The sequence below is a fragment of the Brachyhypopomus gauderio genome, unplaced genomic scaffold (assembly GCF_052324685.1).
Source record: "Brachyhypopomus gauderio isolate BG-103 unplaced genomic scaffold, BGAUD_0.2 sc160, whole genome shotgun sequence".
Taxonomy (NCBI): Eukaryota; Metazoa; Chordata; class Actinopteri; order Gymnotiformes; family Hypopomidae; genus Brachyhypopomus; species Brachyhypopomus gauderio.
The window spans coordinates 283,489-300,764 of record NW_027506981.1 but is presented as its reverse complement, the minus strand read 5'-3'; the positions used below and the strand labels follow the sequence as shown (position 1 = coordinate 300,764).

The window sequence follows — 17,276 nt, the reverse complement described above, 5'->3', positions numbered from 1 at the left end:
CTGTGAATAATTGTGAAGGAAAGTGGCAATAAGATGAATCGTTGTACTGACATTGTGATATGAGGAATATATTTGCACTGACATTAAACTGCATGATCAAAGGAGTTTACTGTGATCAGCCTCTTGCTCAAACATATCATATGGACTCAAATGATATGTCTCACAGACAAGTCAGGGACAGTTAGCAAAGGATTCACCTGTGGTCAACACACGTACTAACCCAATTAAAACAGGCGAAGGAGTCATCTTTTTAGTGCAATTCCAGTGGAACTAGTAAGCTTGTGTTCGTGGTCTGTGTAAGGCCTTGTGATCCACAATGCTTTCTCTGGCTTTGCAAACTCAATCAGCGGCTCAATTATGGGACACTCAAAAGTGTGAGTTAGCGTACCGCCTTCTGGGTTTTTTTCCTCTCTATAATTGCATCTCAGACTATCCTCTAGGAGGAACCATTAATCATGGTGAGCGGTTCTGTGGCATGAATCTCAACTTTCCCAGCCATTGCCAAGACATGATTAGTGGCTAACCTGCAGGCATACATTAGCTCCCTATCAAAATGTTGGTATAAGGATGGGATGTCAGTCAGTGTGACGTGACAAACCTACCCCAGATCACCGATTTTCAGAAGAGTGTTGAGAGCATCTAGCATGGAGCGGTAAAACCGTTGAGTTGAAATGTCCACTCCTGCTGCCTTCTTGGCATTCAGGTAACATCACAAACAGCTGGTAGGGGCTGACTGTGCCCGGGTCTGCAATGTTTTCTTTGAGTACAACATCAGATGCATTTACATCGCTTGCAGTGTTGTCAGGACTCACGTGGTGAGTCATCAATGATAGTAAAGGTCGACGTTTCACCTCTGTGGTGTTCAGCCGAGTGTTCAGTACTGACCCAGAAGTGCTCTGAGTTGTGCCAACCCGAACCAAGCCAAAGGACAAAACTCATATCTGTGCCAACCTAAACCAAGCCAACAGAAAAACTCATTACTGGAGCGTCACCCAGTGGCTGGACTGACCATCGAGCCAACCAAGTCATCCTCAATACATGTCCCACTAACTAGTGAACAATGCGTCACAGCAAAATAATAATAATAATAATAATAATAATTAATAAATAAATAAACACAAACAAACAAAAAAAAAAACAACGGCACATGTTGCCCTACCAGCAAAAAAGTGTGCCTGCTGTTTTTTGGCAACTAATTTTGGTTTTGTCTGTGGGAGCTGATGCTGGTTTCAACAGGGGCTAAGAATTTGCATGTGTTCGCAGTTTTCTGGCAAAGTGTAGAGGAACACCAGAGCCGGAGAACAAAGTCATGTTGCTTTGTTTAAACCCAGGAGAGTGCAAGGCTACCTGAAAGCCAAAAAGCCCCACGTTCTCATCAGACACCCAGGAAAGTCTCTCGGAGGGGCCCTACAGTGAAGGCTGTCAGCCATAGGGGTGTCGGCACTGGCTCCGTGCTACTGGAAGTCACTCCTCCCACAGGCTGAGATTAATAGGAAGACTCTGGCAGGGTAACGTGTAAGGTCTGTTCAGGCGATGTGAAACATTTGCAGAGACAGAAATTTTCACCAAGCTTGACAGCTTCTTCCAGTAGGTAGAACAACAGAAGCCTGGATGAAATTCAGCTCCAGGTATGCCTGGGCACAGATACACTTCTTCACACTCAACAGGAATGACAAATCACTCTTGTTCCGAACAGTTGTACTGATTATCTTCTACTTTTTCTGTCCACCTAGATTTTCGCTAATGAATGCACAGCTTTTTTTTGCCCTGCTGTATTAAGCTAATCATAAAGGACTCAGTAAAGTGTTAAGCCATAAGCATAGACAAGGGGTCATTCTTGGTGTAAGACAGAAAATTAATATTATGAAAAAATGGACAGTGTATTATTCTGTGACAAGTTTCACTCAATCATAGCCTGTGTTCAGTAAAGGTATTGGTTTGGCACCTGGAAGAACCACTGATTCTTCATTATTATAAAAGTTTTGGGGTTTTTTTATGTATTGATCGACCTGTACATATCCTTGAAAATGTGCACTATGCTCACTTACCCAGTAACTGTGCTCACTGCACAGTGCTGCTGTCAAACACACAGCATTGCCCTGCATGTTGTACCCTGTGGGTCTGACAAATAAAACATTGTGCCTTGAACCTCGGCTCACGTGACGTCACCGGTGTTATTTTTACCTTCTGAGATGGACTGCAGGTTGCCAGTTCAATTGGCAACTTAAATTACATATAGAGGCTTAAACAGCGATGTGCCTGGTTGTGCTCTGCCAACTTCTCTTCATTATTTACCATACACAGCATCAAGTCCAACAGACTGCTCCGAATGGCTTGGCAAAACTAGTCTCTTTGTCAGCCAGACAGCATTACCTGAATTATTTCATTTCTTTGCAACCTTTGAGCTTTCTGAGGTGTGTTTCTTTAGTTAGGTTGGGGAATTTGTCTCTGGTGTTGCCAAGCCACTTTGAACTCCCCCCAGCCCCACCATCACCCAGTGTTCCTGCCTGCATGGAGGGTGGATATGCTAAGATATAAAACATGAATTGTCAAAGGCTTTGTGGGTTAGTCAAAGGTTTCTTTGCGCTAAGCCCAACCTATTTAATAAATAACACCCTAACAACAGTAGAAAATGTTCAAATCAAAGTTAGAATCGTTGTTTGGAAAATAGAATTTAGAAAATCATAAAGCTGTTAAGGATCTTCTTAGGTGAGCACACGTGAGTAAGCACACTTGAGGGAGGCAGACGTGATGTGGGTGGAGACACCCCACCACAGTGGTCTACTACCAGCAATTCAGTTCATTCTTCCTATATATACACTTCTATTATTCAGCAGCTGACAGGCTATATGTACCTATTCACTCTGCAGTAGGTGCGAACCCGAACCTCTCACCTGCTAAGGACTTGTCCTGTCTTGCTCAAGCAAGTAGTAAGTAAATGCCAAGATAGCCTAGATTGGCGAACTGCCTCAGAAACGGACATACAGCTACAAAGCAAACATATGTTGTGTATTCGCCAAGCACAAACATAGACTCATGGACAAACATGGCTCATTCAGTTGACCAGGGGAAATGCACAAGCCATGGGGAATTCTGGGGCACGATCTTCAGCCTCTGAGAGACAGAGGGAGTCAGACCTGTCCAGCTACTGTATATGCACTGCAGACCCACTAGTAGACCAGGGCCACAGCAAAGAAATGTGGGTCAGAGGAGAGGTCCCACTTCATCCCTAGGAACACTATATCCTTTGAACCGGTGCAGCACAGTAGCACGCAGACATATAAAATGTTTTCTCTCTCTCTCTCGCTCTCTCTCTCTCTCACTCTCTCTCTCTCTCTCACTCTCTCTCTTTCTCTCTCCCTTCCAGAGAAAGCAACAACAGCCCGCACATCTCTCACCCCTACCCACCATACCACCCGCTAATGCTTATGGAAATGTGGTTACATGGTTTTATGGCTTATGGTTATATGGTCTGTTAATGTACTACAAAGAGATACGTGTGCAACAGAAAACCTTACTTCTTTTCAACATTATCAAAAGGCTATGACAAACATCATAGGCTATGACAAACATTAAAAGACTGAGTGGCGTGTGACGAATTCAGTAGGACTGACGTTATGTATCGGCACGTAGCTTAGACGCGAACGGACGTTTTTGCGAACTGATGAATGAGTTTTGAGACTTTAGAAACGGTTTCTCTGTCACCGGTAACGTCTCTCCGGTTCGACCTGATCCGTCGCGATGGGTTTTAAACCCTCCTCCGAGGGGGAGATGTGCTGCCAGCCAGCACCAATCTGCGCGTGCTGGAAGGAGGGGGCGGGAAGGTTAGTTTGAAGAGGCTTTCTACGTTAACATCGCTCACTACCCCTCGTTTCACCGTCTTTAGCAAACACTTCAAAATCCCCTGACTGGACATAAAACATTCGCCTGGAAAATAAGTGGAACACAACACAGAACACGCAACTTGCCAACAGACGTGTCAAAGCGAAGAAAGTCTGAAGTCCGTCGGAAATAAGAGAATAAGGAGCAACACTGATTTGTGGTGAGATCGATTATTTTTCTGTTGGTCGCTTGTTTGCTTTACGGCTGTACTGTATGTTTTAACATGTTTCACGAGATGCCTTTAGTGGTAGAAACACTGGTAAGGGGACGTTCAGGGAAAATACCGCAATATTTAATTCATGGGCAACAGTGTGTTTATAAGGGGCACGTAATTGTCTGAAGGTTTAACAGGTCTCCTTTCGTTACAGCAGAGTGTAGAAGTGTAGGCTACTGATGCTCAGACGTGATTGTGTCCGGGAAATAACACGCCATGGCAAAGTATGGAAATGCATATATGACAGTCTGTTACATCCTGCGGTTTACTTCGGTGCTGCCAATTTATTAAAACATACTGTGCTGCAAAAAAAAAAAACAATGCGACACATTTGTGTGAGTGTGTATATATATATATATATATATATATATATATATATATATATATATATATATATATATAAACCCATGAAATCCAATCCAACGCTATTATAAAAACACGCAGTAGAGAAAGATTTGTGTCTATCGAAAACTTAAACTGCAGGTAATTTCACAAGGAAAATTGGCTTGTTTAATGTGGGTAACTTTATTGGTGTGTTGAGACGATTTCTGTCAGGTGTGGTTATATTAATGCAAACGTTCTACGCTCCAGCTGTATTCTCAGAAGCGTCATCTGTTCGATCGTTGTAATACATTCATGTTTATTACACACTGGCGATGATGTTGTAGTTCATGCTGTTCTTAAATCTGGATTGGTTCAGTGTTCAGTGATTCGATTAAGGTTTTTTTTTTTGCCGCAACTGGAGTAGTCGACACCCAGGAGTTTTACTCAGTGTTTTACTATAAAATGATGTATGAATGTTAGTGTGTGATATATGTGCGTGTGTAGGGTGAAGTAGGGTGGGTGTGCATATGAGAGAGAGAGAGAGAGAGAGAGAGAGATAAGGAGAGATAGAGAGAGATTGTTCCTGCAATTATCCGTTTTCGTTATCTTTTACTGTTGCCGTACCATAATCAGCCATTAATTTAACACCACAGAATTCGACTGAAATGACATTTAATTCATATCGGGCTGTGCTACTAATACAGTAAACACCCTCCATATTCCATGGATGAACCTTTAGTGATAAATGCAAAATCTCAGAAGAAAATCAATTATGTCAGAGGTGAGAGATCCTTATAACAGGTTGGTGCTTACTTAACTCGAGAAAAGAAGCATGCAGAAAGAACACATGGGGAATGAAGTGAAACGGAGAACATTAACGATTTGAAGCAACAGTAGTCCAAATCACCAGTCAGGGCCAAGTAATGGAGCCGGTGGCAGGTGAGGAAACAGGTTAAGTGCTGGAAGTTGGAGGTCTGCAGGCTACAAGAGGCCTCCTCTCCCTGGGGAGCCATTTTCAGTCAGCTAGTCAGTCAGCCAAACCCAGGCAACATTGTTCCAAATAAACTCTGCCTGGGTTGTAAGCACATGCACCAGATTGCTAGGATGCAGCAACAGAACCGGGGGGGAGCACAGCAAGTTCCAAACCTCTGCCTAGCTGTGGCAGCATGATTTGGACAGTGCCAGGTCAGGCTGAGGAGGTTTTAGTTAGATCTGTTGTTCATCGCTGACATTCATTTTCAAAGCCTTCTGAAAGCTGCTCCCCAGTGCAAATCATTTTTCAAAACAGAAAAAAAATGCAAATTTCAAATATCTCATATTTTGTGTAATTACTGTTTATTTTTGTCTGCCTGTCTGTCTGCCTATCTGTCTGTCTAGATCTGTGCTTTATCATGTTTGTTCGAAATATTTCTTCCAGCTGGGGTGGGGGGGGGGGGGGGGGGGGTGGTACACCCCTGAACCTATTACATTTTCTTTGCTCTAATGCACTTGATTCAGCTCATCAGCTATTATGAAGCCCTTCAAAAATGGATCAGGTGTGATACAACAGGCAAAACCTTTAATATGTGCAGAGCTGTGGAGCCCCAGGACTACAGATGAACGCCCCTGTTCTGGGTCATGTGCATTTAAATGTAACATTTAATGGTGGATGGGGGAATATCACTTCAACACATTCAGTCACTGTCTGGCTGTTTCCTAAACACTGTCTATTCCCCTCTTTTTGCAGAGACATACAGGTGTCAGGGTACACAGTGACATATTACAGACAGAGTCTATAAACATTGGATTGGAGAAGTGTTTTTTCTTTGATATTGCAAAGTTTTTACAGCACTGAATACAGATTTCAAACATAAAGCAGCCCACAGAACATCGCTCTAACGTGACATTACGTTTGATTAATCTGGTAGATTACTTGTCCAGTATTAACACTAGACTATATGACTCTGATGGACTTTAACTTTGACACTACAGATATATTAACTGTTTTTTTTTTATTCCAAGTCCTACCATGTTGTACACTTATCACATAGGAATGTAATCCCTCCTTGGGTTCATACAGCAGTTTCCTACCTATTCCTGCATGTAGTATGGTAAACCTAAAATTTGTTGTGTTTTGCAAATGAAAGGTGACACAGCTCCGCTTATCTCATTTCGGTGAGAGGCGTAAAACCCTTTGGGGCCTACATCAAGCTAAAGGGTGCAAAAAGTGTGCCGCTAAAACATAATAACTAGCTTTAAACATTTCGTAAATTCAACTCGGTCGTTTGTGTGCCCCAGACGTGTGCGGAGCTGTACTGGGGGCTGTGTTCTGCGCTTGTTAGCGTCGCTGTGTTTCCCACGACGTCTGTAGTACGTGCTGCTCGGCTCGTAACAGGATGAGTCCCACACTGTGACTGTACCTAAATGGGCTTTCACTCACTGCCATAGCATCACACTCATGGAGCCCAGAGCCTCCTCCACAGTCGGCAGGAATTCCAAGCGGAGGTGAAAAATCCAGGTTTACGCGTGCGACTTGGGTGAGAGGAGGATAGCCGAGGCTTTTTCATCGGTGGCGGGAGAGGTGGCATCTAAGCTCTCCCCGAAGCCAAGGCAAACAAAGTAGTCCCAGATGACTCAGCAGTCCGGACACCCCTGGCATATTTGCCACGTCCCAGGTGGAATTTGCAATCTCCGCTCAGCACATAAATGGAATAAACACAGAATGAAGGATGTGTGAGCACTTAGTACCGCGCTCGGCTGTGTCAGGAAAGCGCCGTGTTGGATCAGGTCTGGCTCCAAAATGGTAACCTGGAGCAGGAAAACAATGAAGGATCTTCCTGATCTGTTGGCTGTCAGCGGGGCCATATGAGCACGGCTGGGCTCTCGTTCTGTCGTGGCGTGACTGACTTATTCCTTCGTTATTTCACATTTCCCTCGTGCTGTGCACAACCTTACTCCAGCTTCAGTCCATTGAAGTCTGAACAGAGGCAACTCATAAGCACAGTCATTAGCACGCAACGGAGGACTGTCACTTTGAGGCGATCCTGGAGCCAGAGATGTTCTGCACTTCCAACACTCGTTTCTCCACGCGCATAATCCGAGATCGGCAATTTGCATGGACGTGTAATGACACTGCTCGACAGGAGGTGAACTGGCTGCACCCTTATTAATGCCAAGAAGCTTCGCTCGAGGCTAGTGACGATCCAATCACTCAGGGGCCCGTGCAACGGTGGAGCGGGAGTGCGGGGGAGGGGTGACGTCACAAGACGGGCCTATAGCCTTGGGGCCTCGTCACGTCCACCTCCCCTGCACCGATGACTCCATGAGTCGTCTTTCTGGACTGACGGTCTTCTTCGCTTTCTACCGCAGTATTACTAGGCACCCTTAGCCGAGCAGTTCCCCACAAGCCCTGCAAACAAAACAAAAACAACAAGGTTGGACAATTAGTTCTGCAGCAGACCTTCTTCTGCGTTCTGCTTCTCCCCAGTCAAGAAATTGCGAGTGCTGTATTTGGCAAATAAGCACATCGTAGCATTCTGTTAATGATAAGTGTTGTGGCAGCTGCAAGTGGGATGTTTTTTTTTTCTTCCCTCAGTTGTTGGTTTCAGCCCGGAGCGGAACTTGTCGTCAGACTGCAGAGAGAGAATGTAAAACCGCTCCTCAAATGAATGGGAAGAAACTTGGGTTGCACGTTGCTGTTTGTTGTGTGGCTTTGCTGCTGCATTTAATCTCTGAACATTCCTTCGTCAAGCAGGTCGTGCTCCTTCCTCAAATGTTCACGCCTCGTTGGAAGTGGGAAAGGGAGAAAAAAAAGACAATAAGCCTGTGAAGTCACAGATAACGGGGTCATTCATTCATTCGAGGTCGAGCAAACTGAAACCATGGCACTTGTGTGGCATGTGGAACTTTTATCTTCTTCTGGACCTCTCCTGTGGCCAGTCAGGATCTAGAGGATCAACGCCCTGGGTTAGGGCAGAAGATACCCGCTCTCACCACCCATACTGGGTTAAGGCGCATCTAGGTTGCTCACCCCAGTTCTCTGCTTCTGTTTGCTTTTGTCCAGAGAGATGCAGTGAGTCTTATTAGCGCTGGGACCTGTGCGCACATTCCCCCCCCCCCCCCCCCCTTCAGAGTGAGCTCGCAAGCCAAGTCAACTTTTTACCTCTCTACGCTCCCTATTAATCATCTCCCCGCCCCTCGTCATTTCAATTAGAGTCAGTTGTGATTGGAGGGGAGCCAGACTGGGGGCGATAATGATCTCATGATTTCAATTGCCGTTAATCAGACTGAGAAATAGGGCCACAAATTGCTTCGGTTATTGATCATTTTTCAAGGAGCGGGCACGTGGGGGTTGGCCGATTAAAGGAAGGCTGATTACCAAAAGAAGACCTCTGCAATTGATGTGGGTGTCACAACTCTGTCAGCTCACAGATCGTTTGCAGATGGCAGAAGGACGTCAGAAACTCCACCTGTTCCTCCACTGTAGCTGGATGTGCATGCAGACGTTGCCCCAATGCTTGACTGATCGTTCAGGTAGGCCTGAATTCCCACCAGGGCCTGAGAGTCTCCATTTTTGCTTTAGTTTACCTTTTTTCTGACCATTATCAACAAGACGATACATAAGAATTGAGAACTTCTGCTCTCTTTCTGCACGGATGCAGCACCCATCATATTCATCTAAGTGTTCTTGATCTACCAGAATAGACGAGAACAGGAACATCAGAAGACACAGCAAGAAGAGCTAAAGGTTTCACTCAGAGGGGTCCATCAGCTAGAAACTATGACTCTCTTGCATGGATCATATAAAGTACACGTTTAAAGCTTCAGAAGTAATTCTATTTTAAGAAAAGTAAAATATTCACATGAATGCTCTCAATTCACCACCAAGGCTGCACAACACTGAGAACATATATTACTCATTCCAGTGAGGAATGTGAATGTTTGATATATATGTGTTGCTTAACAAAATGTCTTGAAGAAAAAAATTTCAAAGCAAAGGGGGGAAAGCATTGCTACAGTTGATGCACATTGTCAGTTTCCAAACTGTTAGTAAATGTGTGCCATTTTGGTGCGATCAGAGGAAATATAGAAATTGTGGAAATATAGAAATTTATGACTATACATTTTGGCCCAACCTTTGATGTGAAGCACTGATTGGGGGTTTATCAGAAATGGGCTTTAAACATTGTGGCCTGTGCGTTTCCAGTTTATGTTCCATTAAAAACAAACTGCACTTTTACTGACTTGAAAAAGCTATCAGTGCTGAAATATCAACATGTCGTTTTAAAACCCCGAGATGGTTTCTCGCCGGATTACTCGGAATACCACACGGTTACGAGCAGCTTGCGTGGGAGCATTTCCCACTGTAACGTTGACGTAACTATAGTGGCTCGTGCACTTGTCATCGCGTCTGTGAGTTCTGTTCGATGGTCTCATCCTGACCGTGAAGCCGTTACATGTACGGTAACTCCTCGATTTGTTATACTGCTATAACCTGATGTGTTTTTTTGGCAAAGAATCTTATTAGTCAGCTCACGAAGAACATTTAATTATGCAGTGGTGGATAATAGTATTCTGTGCTCTAGTATGTATAAACAGCAATTATGCGATGCAAAAGTCATAAGAATAGGATTCTGAAAAGGAAATGCTAAGTATTGTTACGCATGATTACTTTCTAGCGCCTCATGTTCTGAAGCTATGATGTCATGGAAGAAGAAGGGATTCAGGTCAGGGTCTTGCGTATGTTTGACTGGCACCTACTGACATTCATAAAAGAAGGTTCAACCTGTCACCACCATCAACCCTTAGGGCTTTTTAAAAATCCATTTCTTCATACAGTTGGAAAGTATTGGCTATGGAAGCCCAAGATGCTTTGACCATATTAGCTGAGTTTTTTTCCCGAGGCAGTTGATGCGGTATGTTTACAAGTGGTAGTTTCTGGATAAAGACATGTCTGCCTACTCACAGGCCATATTGTAACGCTCTTGTCTACATGCTAGTCCAAGTCCATTGGTTTGAAGCATTTCCTGCCCACAAGCTGCAGGCCCCTGCTAAGCGAGCCTTGTATTGCATCTCCACCTTGTTGGCTCAGTGCCAACAGCAGCACGGCTCTTCTGTAAACGTAAAGGAACAGCAGTACTGGCGTATGTCTTCAGAGTGGACTCGGAGTGCTGCTTTCCACAAGTTTGAATAAACAGGCATCTTCCAGCCAAGCATACCCCTGATGGAAGATGCTTGCTCTTCTAAACCTGGGTACATTGTCTTATGTAGCTTCGTTCTTTACGTACACATTCTCTGGCACCACCAGAAAAGCCCCATCTGTTCCTAGCTAAGCCACTCAGGGGCTCATTATTGGTGGTGTTTGCCCACTGAGTCACTTCACATATTTCAACAATAATTGACACCTCCTCACACGGAAGAATCGCTCGCTGTGCCGCTCGTTGCGTTTGGAGTCCGAACCTCTCCGACCGCTCCCATCCCACACCACCATCTCAACGTCAACGCCTCGGCGCCCGAACTCCACCACCGCACAGGCGTCTACCTGGTGTAGCTCCACAGTGGGTTCATCGAGGTGGAGGCCCCTGAATAGCACCTCCACCCAACGCTCAATCCACCCCGACTGCCATCTCCGACCGCCCACCACATCTGAAGCACCGGCGGGTCTTCTAATGCGGGGAGCTTCCTGCGGTGTGGGGACGCCCGTCTCCGCCACGCGCTTTTCGCCTCTGTTTCAGAATTAAAGTGGCGCCCTGTGGAGACCTCTGCCTCTCTTTTGCATTTCTTTCTCCCCCTTTCTTCCCTCTGTCTTTCTTTATAATGGGATTTTGCTTTTCTGCCTGCTCAGAGCCTCAGAACATGTTCCCTTTGGACTGCTTTTGCGCCCCAGAACAGTGTGTGTGTGTGTGTGTGTGTGTGTGTGTGTGTGTGTGTGTGCGTGCGCTTAAGACCTTGACATTCAATTATTGAAACTGTTCAGTCATAAAAATGCAAGCCAACAATAAGCAAAGGAGCCTCGTAATGTGACAGTAGCAACATGGAATTTTGACGATGCCTTTACCGTGGTTTATGTCGGGGGTGTTTTTATATCCAAGTCTGGCCCCCAGCATTAAGTATACAGGTTTTATTAACGGGATATTTATTTAAAAATAGCTTTAACTTTCCTACATAGGCCATAATGCTTTTTAGTCTAAGGCTGTTAAATTCTTCTTAGCCATGATTTACATTCCTCTTTGAGATCTAGTAAATAATATTTCACAGTATTTGAACATATCTCTCTGTAGTGAGAATAGCTTACCCTTGGCAATCAGCCTGATCTAACTCTCAGCATATAGTATGGCATATTGAGGCTAGAAAGATGCATTCATTTCTGTAGTCATAGGTTCTTTGAGTTTCCCTCCAGTGTTGACATACGAAGATCATTACAAGGTGGTAGAAGGCTCTCTAGCAGTATAAGGATTATTTTAGGGCTGTTTGTATTTGAGCAACTTTCAACTGATGAAAAGTTTTAAAAATCCGTTAACATTCTTTACAGTACTTCTGTAGACTGCAGTCTTTCTAATAGCCTAGCTCACGACTGAGTGAACCCACCTTCAGGATCACGTTCACTGATTACGTGAAATGCTATATTAACTTTAGAGTGGAACTATTCCATAATTAATCATACTTAATGAGTTAACATGCATGTAAATTTCCAATCTCTTCCAAGGCGATGCCACCGTACAGCATAGCTCCAGGCTCTGGCACGATGCCCGATCCTGGGTGTTTATTAAGTTTAGATGTATACCTAATGATACATTTATAGAAATATCAATTGGCAGTGTCAAGAAATATTAATGTAGTGTTAGCATCACATGTAAGGTAAAACAGCATAGTGACATTGATACATCAAGCTATCGAATGTGTAAAAAGATTTCTTGTCGTCTTTGAGATTCCATTGTCATTAACGCATTATCTAAACCTTCAAACTCATCAGGTTTTCAATATCTTTCCAAGCTTATGAGCCTTAGCTGCTGCTTCTAATAGTCTCCTCTGAGAACCAGCAGGGACAAGATGTCACTCATGATCTTCCCGCAGTTCTGCGATAATGGACTTCCTCGAAACCCATTATCCAGAGGCAAAAATTACAAGACATGCTCAGTACAGGGGGAAAAGTCTCCAAATTCTGGATTTACCAATGTTATTACTTGTAACTGTGAAGAGAGTACTTCACGTAAACAACATTTGCATTAGCCTGTGGAGAAAAGTGCCGTGAGAGAAGAATGGGGTGAGGGGGAAAGGGATGATGAAGTACGAGCCATTCTGAACCAAGACACAGGAAACAGCTCATAATGAAATTTCTTCCGCTTTCCTCCTTGTCTGAAGATCTCTGGTTTCTGATGTGCTCCTCCAGGCACGCTTGTTTAATGTTATTTTAATCTCTGTTCACCTTCCCGAACGCAACACAACAAAAAGTGCTGAAGACTGCCAAATGAACTCCAAACAGGAGTCGGGGCAGACACGGGAGCTAATTTCCCACCCATCAACACTTCTGCATTTTCTTACCCGTTATTTGTATCATTGATGAACACGTCTGTCTCCGACTCCCTTTACGCCAATATTACGCAGTGGTGAGTGGAGAGTAAACACTTTAGCCTAGCACTGCACTGGCCAACTCCCCTTACGAACCTGTTTGTCCGTACTGCGCTCAAAATCCTCAACACAGCTGATCGTTACCCGTAATACAGTCGGTAGACCCGGGTGTGTATCCTCCTGGCCTGTGATTCGTGTTATTTTCAATGGGTGACAGATTCGATGTAATAGAGCATAACACTACATAAGAGTGCTTAGCTCTGAGCACAGGCGCCGACGGTATGGCGTAGCAGCTTATCTTCAACGTGCGGCCCTAACGAGCTACGACGGTTCTCACCCATGAGGCCCCTCGCGGGTGCGTGGGCGTGTGGCTCCCATCCTAATGGCGACCGCATGTATTCCGCACCAGCACCGTTGTTGTGTGGGAGCGGCTGGTCTCCCGCAGCACGGCTCGCACAGCTGGATTAATTTGCATAAATTAATCTCTGAATGTGCTTCTCCTTCCCCGTGTTTGCACTGGCAGCGTGATGACAGCGGCGGAGATCCCCCTCCGCACCGCAGTCCCGCGGACAGTGCGGTAGCCTAACACGAGATGCCATGTTTTGCAACAGCGTATATCTAGGGGGGTTTATCTGCTCAGCCCCTGCCAGGTTTTCCTCATAAATACTCTCCACCGTTGCTCTGCTGCTAAGCCTTAGAATTAGTTGACTGCACTGACACTTTTCTGTATCACACAGCGAATTTGGACTAAGCTGGAAAACATGGTTACTAATTATAGATTGCCATGAAAAACATCGCCATCTCTGCCTGTGCGTGTGAAATTGGGTACAGATTCAGCAGATAGTGACAAGACATCACATGTGATTCCACTGGAAGCGGTAGTTACGTTAGGCGCTTCACGAATCAAGATGAAGAGTTTCCTGACTTCGTCAGTTTGTGAAAATGGAAATATTGCAGTTTCCTTTGTGAAAAATCAAATGATGCTAAAAGCGATGAAGATTGGAGCTATGCGGAAGAAAACAGATGTCTGATGCATGATGTAACGTGCAGCACTTTGCACGAGTGATGGATAGCTGCCACTATCAGTCGTGCAGCCTTCAGCCTGTGTGTGTAAGGAATGGAGCCATCATTCACCGATTCACCGTCCACGCCAGCTCCCTTGGCGGCCGTGCCAGAGGACGAGCGGGCGATGCTTTGAAGCGTCTCCTGCAGGCTAAAGAACAGATCCGTCCTGTCCCGGAACCACGCGCTGCGTCCAGCATGCAAATCGCTCGCCCCGGAAAGTGAAGGTTGCGCATTCCATCTGCCAGGCTTATTTGTTGTGAAGGGTTCACACCTGGCGAGCGCCGGAGCGCCCGGCCACTGGTCCAGATCTAGCACTTTAGCTTAGGCGGAAATGTCAGAGCAGGCGGTGTTTGGCGATGTGCATAGCCCTGAGCTTGCGGCGCTAGATAAGTGAGGGGAGTGTGAGGAAGAGCAGTGTGAGGAAGGGTAGTGTGAGGAAGGTGTCAGCTCGAAGGTGTCACCACTACCATTTAGATTGGTGGAGGGTATGTCGGAAAAGAACAAAGTCAAAAAGCCACCAAATACCGTTCTAGCTTTAAATCTCAGGATATGCTTTAGGGATGGTGAAAATCAAATTTAATGTTACCAGAGCAGCGAACGTGCGATCTCATTATCCAGTTTATTCGATGCTTCCCTTCTGCACAGTTCTTATATCACATCAAGGCCACTGCTGATTCAGAATCTGACCTTAAAGGTGATGGGTTTTCAAGTCATGAAATTTTGACATATTTGAAATATTTTCCCCTTCATAAATATTAAATTTTACTTTCGCTATCTATGTGAAGTGAAACTGAGAAGTTAAACTAAAGTAGACTTTTGGAAGGTCACTTTTACTTTTAAATGAGAGACTCTAATTCATGAGGTATCTCTAGCTCATAAGGTCGTAGTAGTTTCCCAACTCTGCAGAGTCTTGTTAAACCATTGTGTTTTACAGAACCTCTTCCAATGAATACTCTATATAGACTCAATATTCCTTCATTGATTTATAGAACTAAAATCTAGTAATGGCTGCAGTTTTAATAACTTTCTTGCTGAATGTCAGAGGGGAGATCAATGGAACATATGGGCAATTTGTGATGTTTGAGACATGTCAGAACACTCAGACGCGTGCGGATAAAAAGGAAGGGTTTTAATCACACTCGTAGTCAGGCAAATATGGGTCGATGCCAGAGAGAACAAGCCAGCCCAAACACAATCCAATACACAGGGTCAAAAAACAGCCCAGGTCCAAAGCACAATGAAGTCAATCCAGATATACCGCTCGGTATGCTTACTGAATTTGGTAATACTTCACAAATATTAAGTGAACCAGTCCAGGTATATGTGTAAATGGGGAACAGGTGTAGACCAATAATGAGGGGAGGAGGATCGGACCAGCCAGGCTGTGGGATTCTGGGTATTGGAGTCCATGCGTGATGAAAGCCTGACAGAATTCCTTGTTTCTAGAGCCAGCCCGCATCAAAACTAACACTGAACAACTTGGAATTTAACACCAGTGATCCAATTAATTTGATGGGATTAGCCAACCTAGTCCAGGCAGCACTGTATGTTGCTACATTAGGTGTGCCAATGAACAACTAACCAGCTAAACAATAACTACATAAGCAATTAATGTGTGGCTAAGTAGTCACAGAAAGGCATTTACTTACGTACCTATTTTAAGCTGCAACAGGCTGATGTTCTTTGCCAGCTAGAAGCTTATGCATATTTAAACAGCATTTTTTTCTCCGAAATTATGCTGTACCCTAGGAGCTCTGCCAAAAAATAAATAAAATTTAAAAAAAGGGCAAAAAAGACAAAATTTGACCTTAAATGCAGCGCTGTCATGCCTGTGCTCCTGTTCTAAGATCAGTAGTTTGACCTTTGTGGATAGGACGCCTGGGCCTACAAGATCGGACCCATGAGCGTCATTTTCACGCGCTGTCATCGCCATGGCAACTGTGCGATTACGTACGCGAGTAAAGAGTTCCTCATTTGACATCTTGAGTTACTTTCTGCCAGCCGCTGACAGTTGCACGGGAACCGGCGGGGCACGGACGTCAACGGCGTATGATCTCCGCTGGTTACGTAAAAGCTCTCGTGATTCGTCTATCCTGTCGGCGCACCTGCCGTCCCCACGACACAGTCTTCAGATACCAACGCATAAGTGCCTTTTAGGGCTGTTGTGAAGAGGGTGATTTGGAACGAAGGTCCCCACACGAGTCCAACTCAGCCTGCAGAGCATAACATTATAGGATGCCATTAGTGCAGGCGGCTCCCCACCTGCCCGTGTACGGCATGCACCAATTTACTGGCCACATAAAATCATTAATGGCTAACGATCCGGAATTATTTTTAACACAATGCTATTAATATAAGGCAATGCCAGCGATTAACCAAAGGTCATTTGAAGCTGTGTTGTAACATTGTGGCATACGCATTTGTGTTCTTGTAGTACAGGCCACGGTATTACACACATTCAGATACGCAACCGTATTATTGTAAACAAAGTCCCGGATTCCAGACTGGGGCCTTTCCGCCTGCTCCGCCCTGGGTTCGTCATGACGTCCATCGTTGGGCTCCTTATAACGGAGAAAACCGAATCCCTTTAAGAAGTGTGTTTGAATCCAGATCTCAAAGGGAAATCTCATCACTCCACTCGGCCGAGACACAGCTGCTCCACTGGATTAGTGTCACAGTCCGCTGACCAGGTGAAGGACCTGTGGGGACCAAATTAAGCTTCTCGGATTGGACTGATGTGGGGGTCTTGCTCAACACAGCAAGGCTTAAAAAAAACAATGCATTTCTCCCCTGGCAAGGCAAGAAACGATACATTTCCAACCCCAAATTGCATTTCTGTAGAGTAGTCTCTCAAGCGCACAATAAATATTCTCCTGAAAAGTCAAAAGCCTTTCTGATGTGGGAATAAATGTAATCTGTATTAAAGGCAGCCGGCCTTTTTTGATGTTACATTTTAATTTAGGATTTAACAACCAGCGCATTCAACCACAACTGTTCTAGATGCTTTTGCCATCGCCAGTAGAGACTTTTACCACTGAAAAACAAAGAAAAGCAAAGCTGCTGTACTGTTCCAAGACTTCCTCATTGGGCATTACATAACAAGTACTAATAATAACCATAAACATCATTGCTTATGCCAGTTCTTGTCTCTAGGGTGCACGGTAATCAGAGGTTTGAGATAAATGCCACCATGCCGATTATCATTTAAGAACGGCACCTGTCAGAATTTGCCATAAAAACCAAC

General features: G+C 44.7%; 1 protein-coding gene across 2 annotated transcripts in view; it reads left to right on the top strand.

Annotated features, from left to right (window-relative positions):
• Positions 1-3,455: 3,455 nt before the first annotated feature.
• The window catches only part of gabra3 (gamma-aminobutyric acid type A receptor subunit alpha3), an 84,837-nt gene continuing 71,016 nt past the window's right edge, over positions 3,456-17,276 (top strand). Inside the window, exons 1-2 of one of the 2 annotated variants that reach the window (XM_076994776.1) lie at positions 3,456-4,042; positions 4,251-4,320. In XM_076994776.1, the coding sequence (XP_076850891.1) occupies positions 4,276-4,320 (45 nt within the window). In that variant the 5' untranslated portion in view covers positions 3,456-4,042; positions 4,251-4,275. The remainder of the gene's footprint in view (positions 4,043-4,250; positions 4,321-17,276) is intronic. The other variant, XM_076994777.1, reaches the window with a different exon arrangement.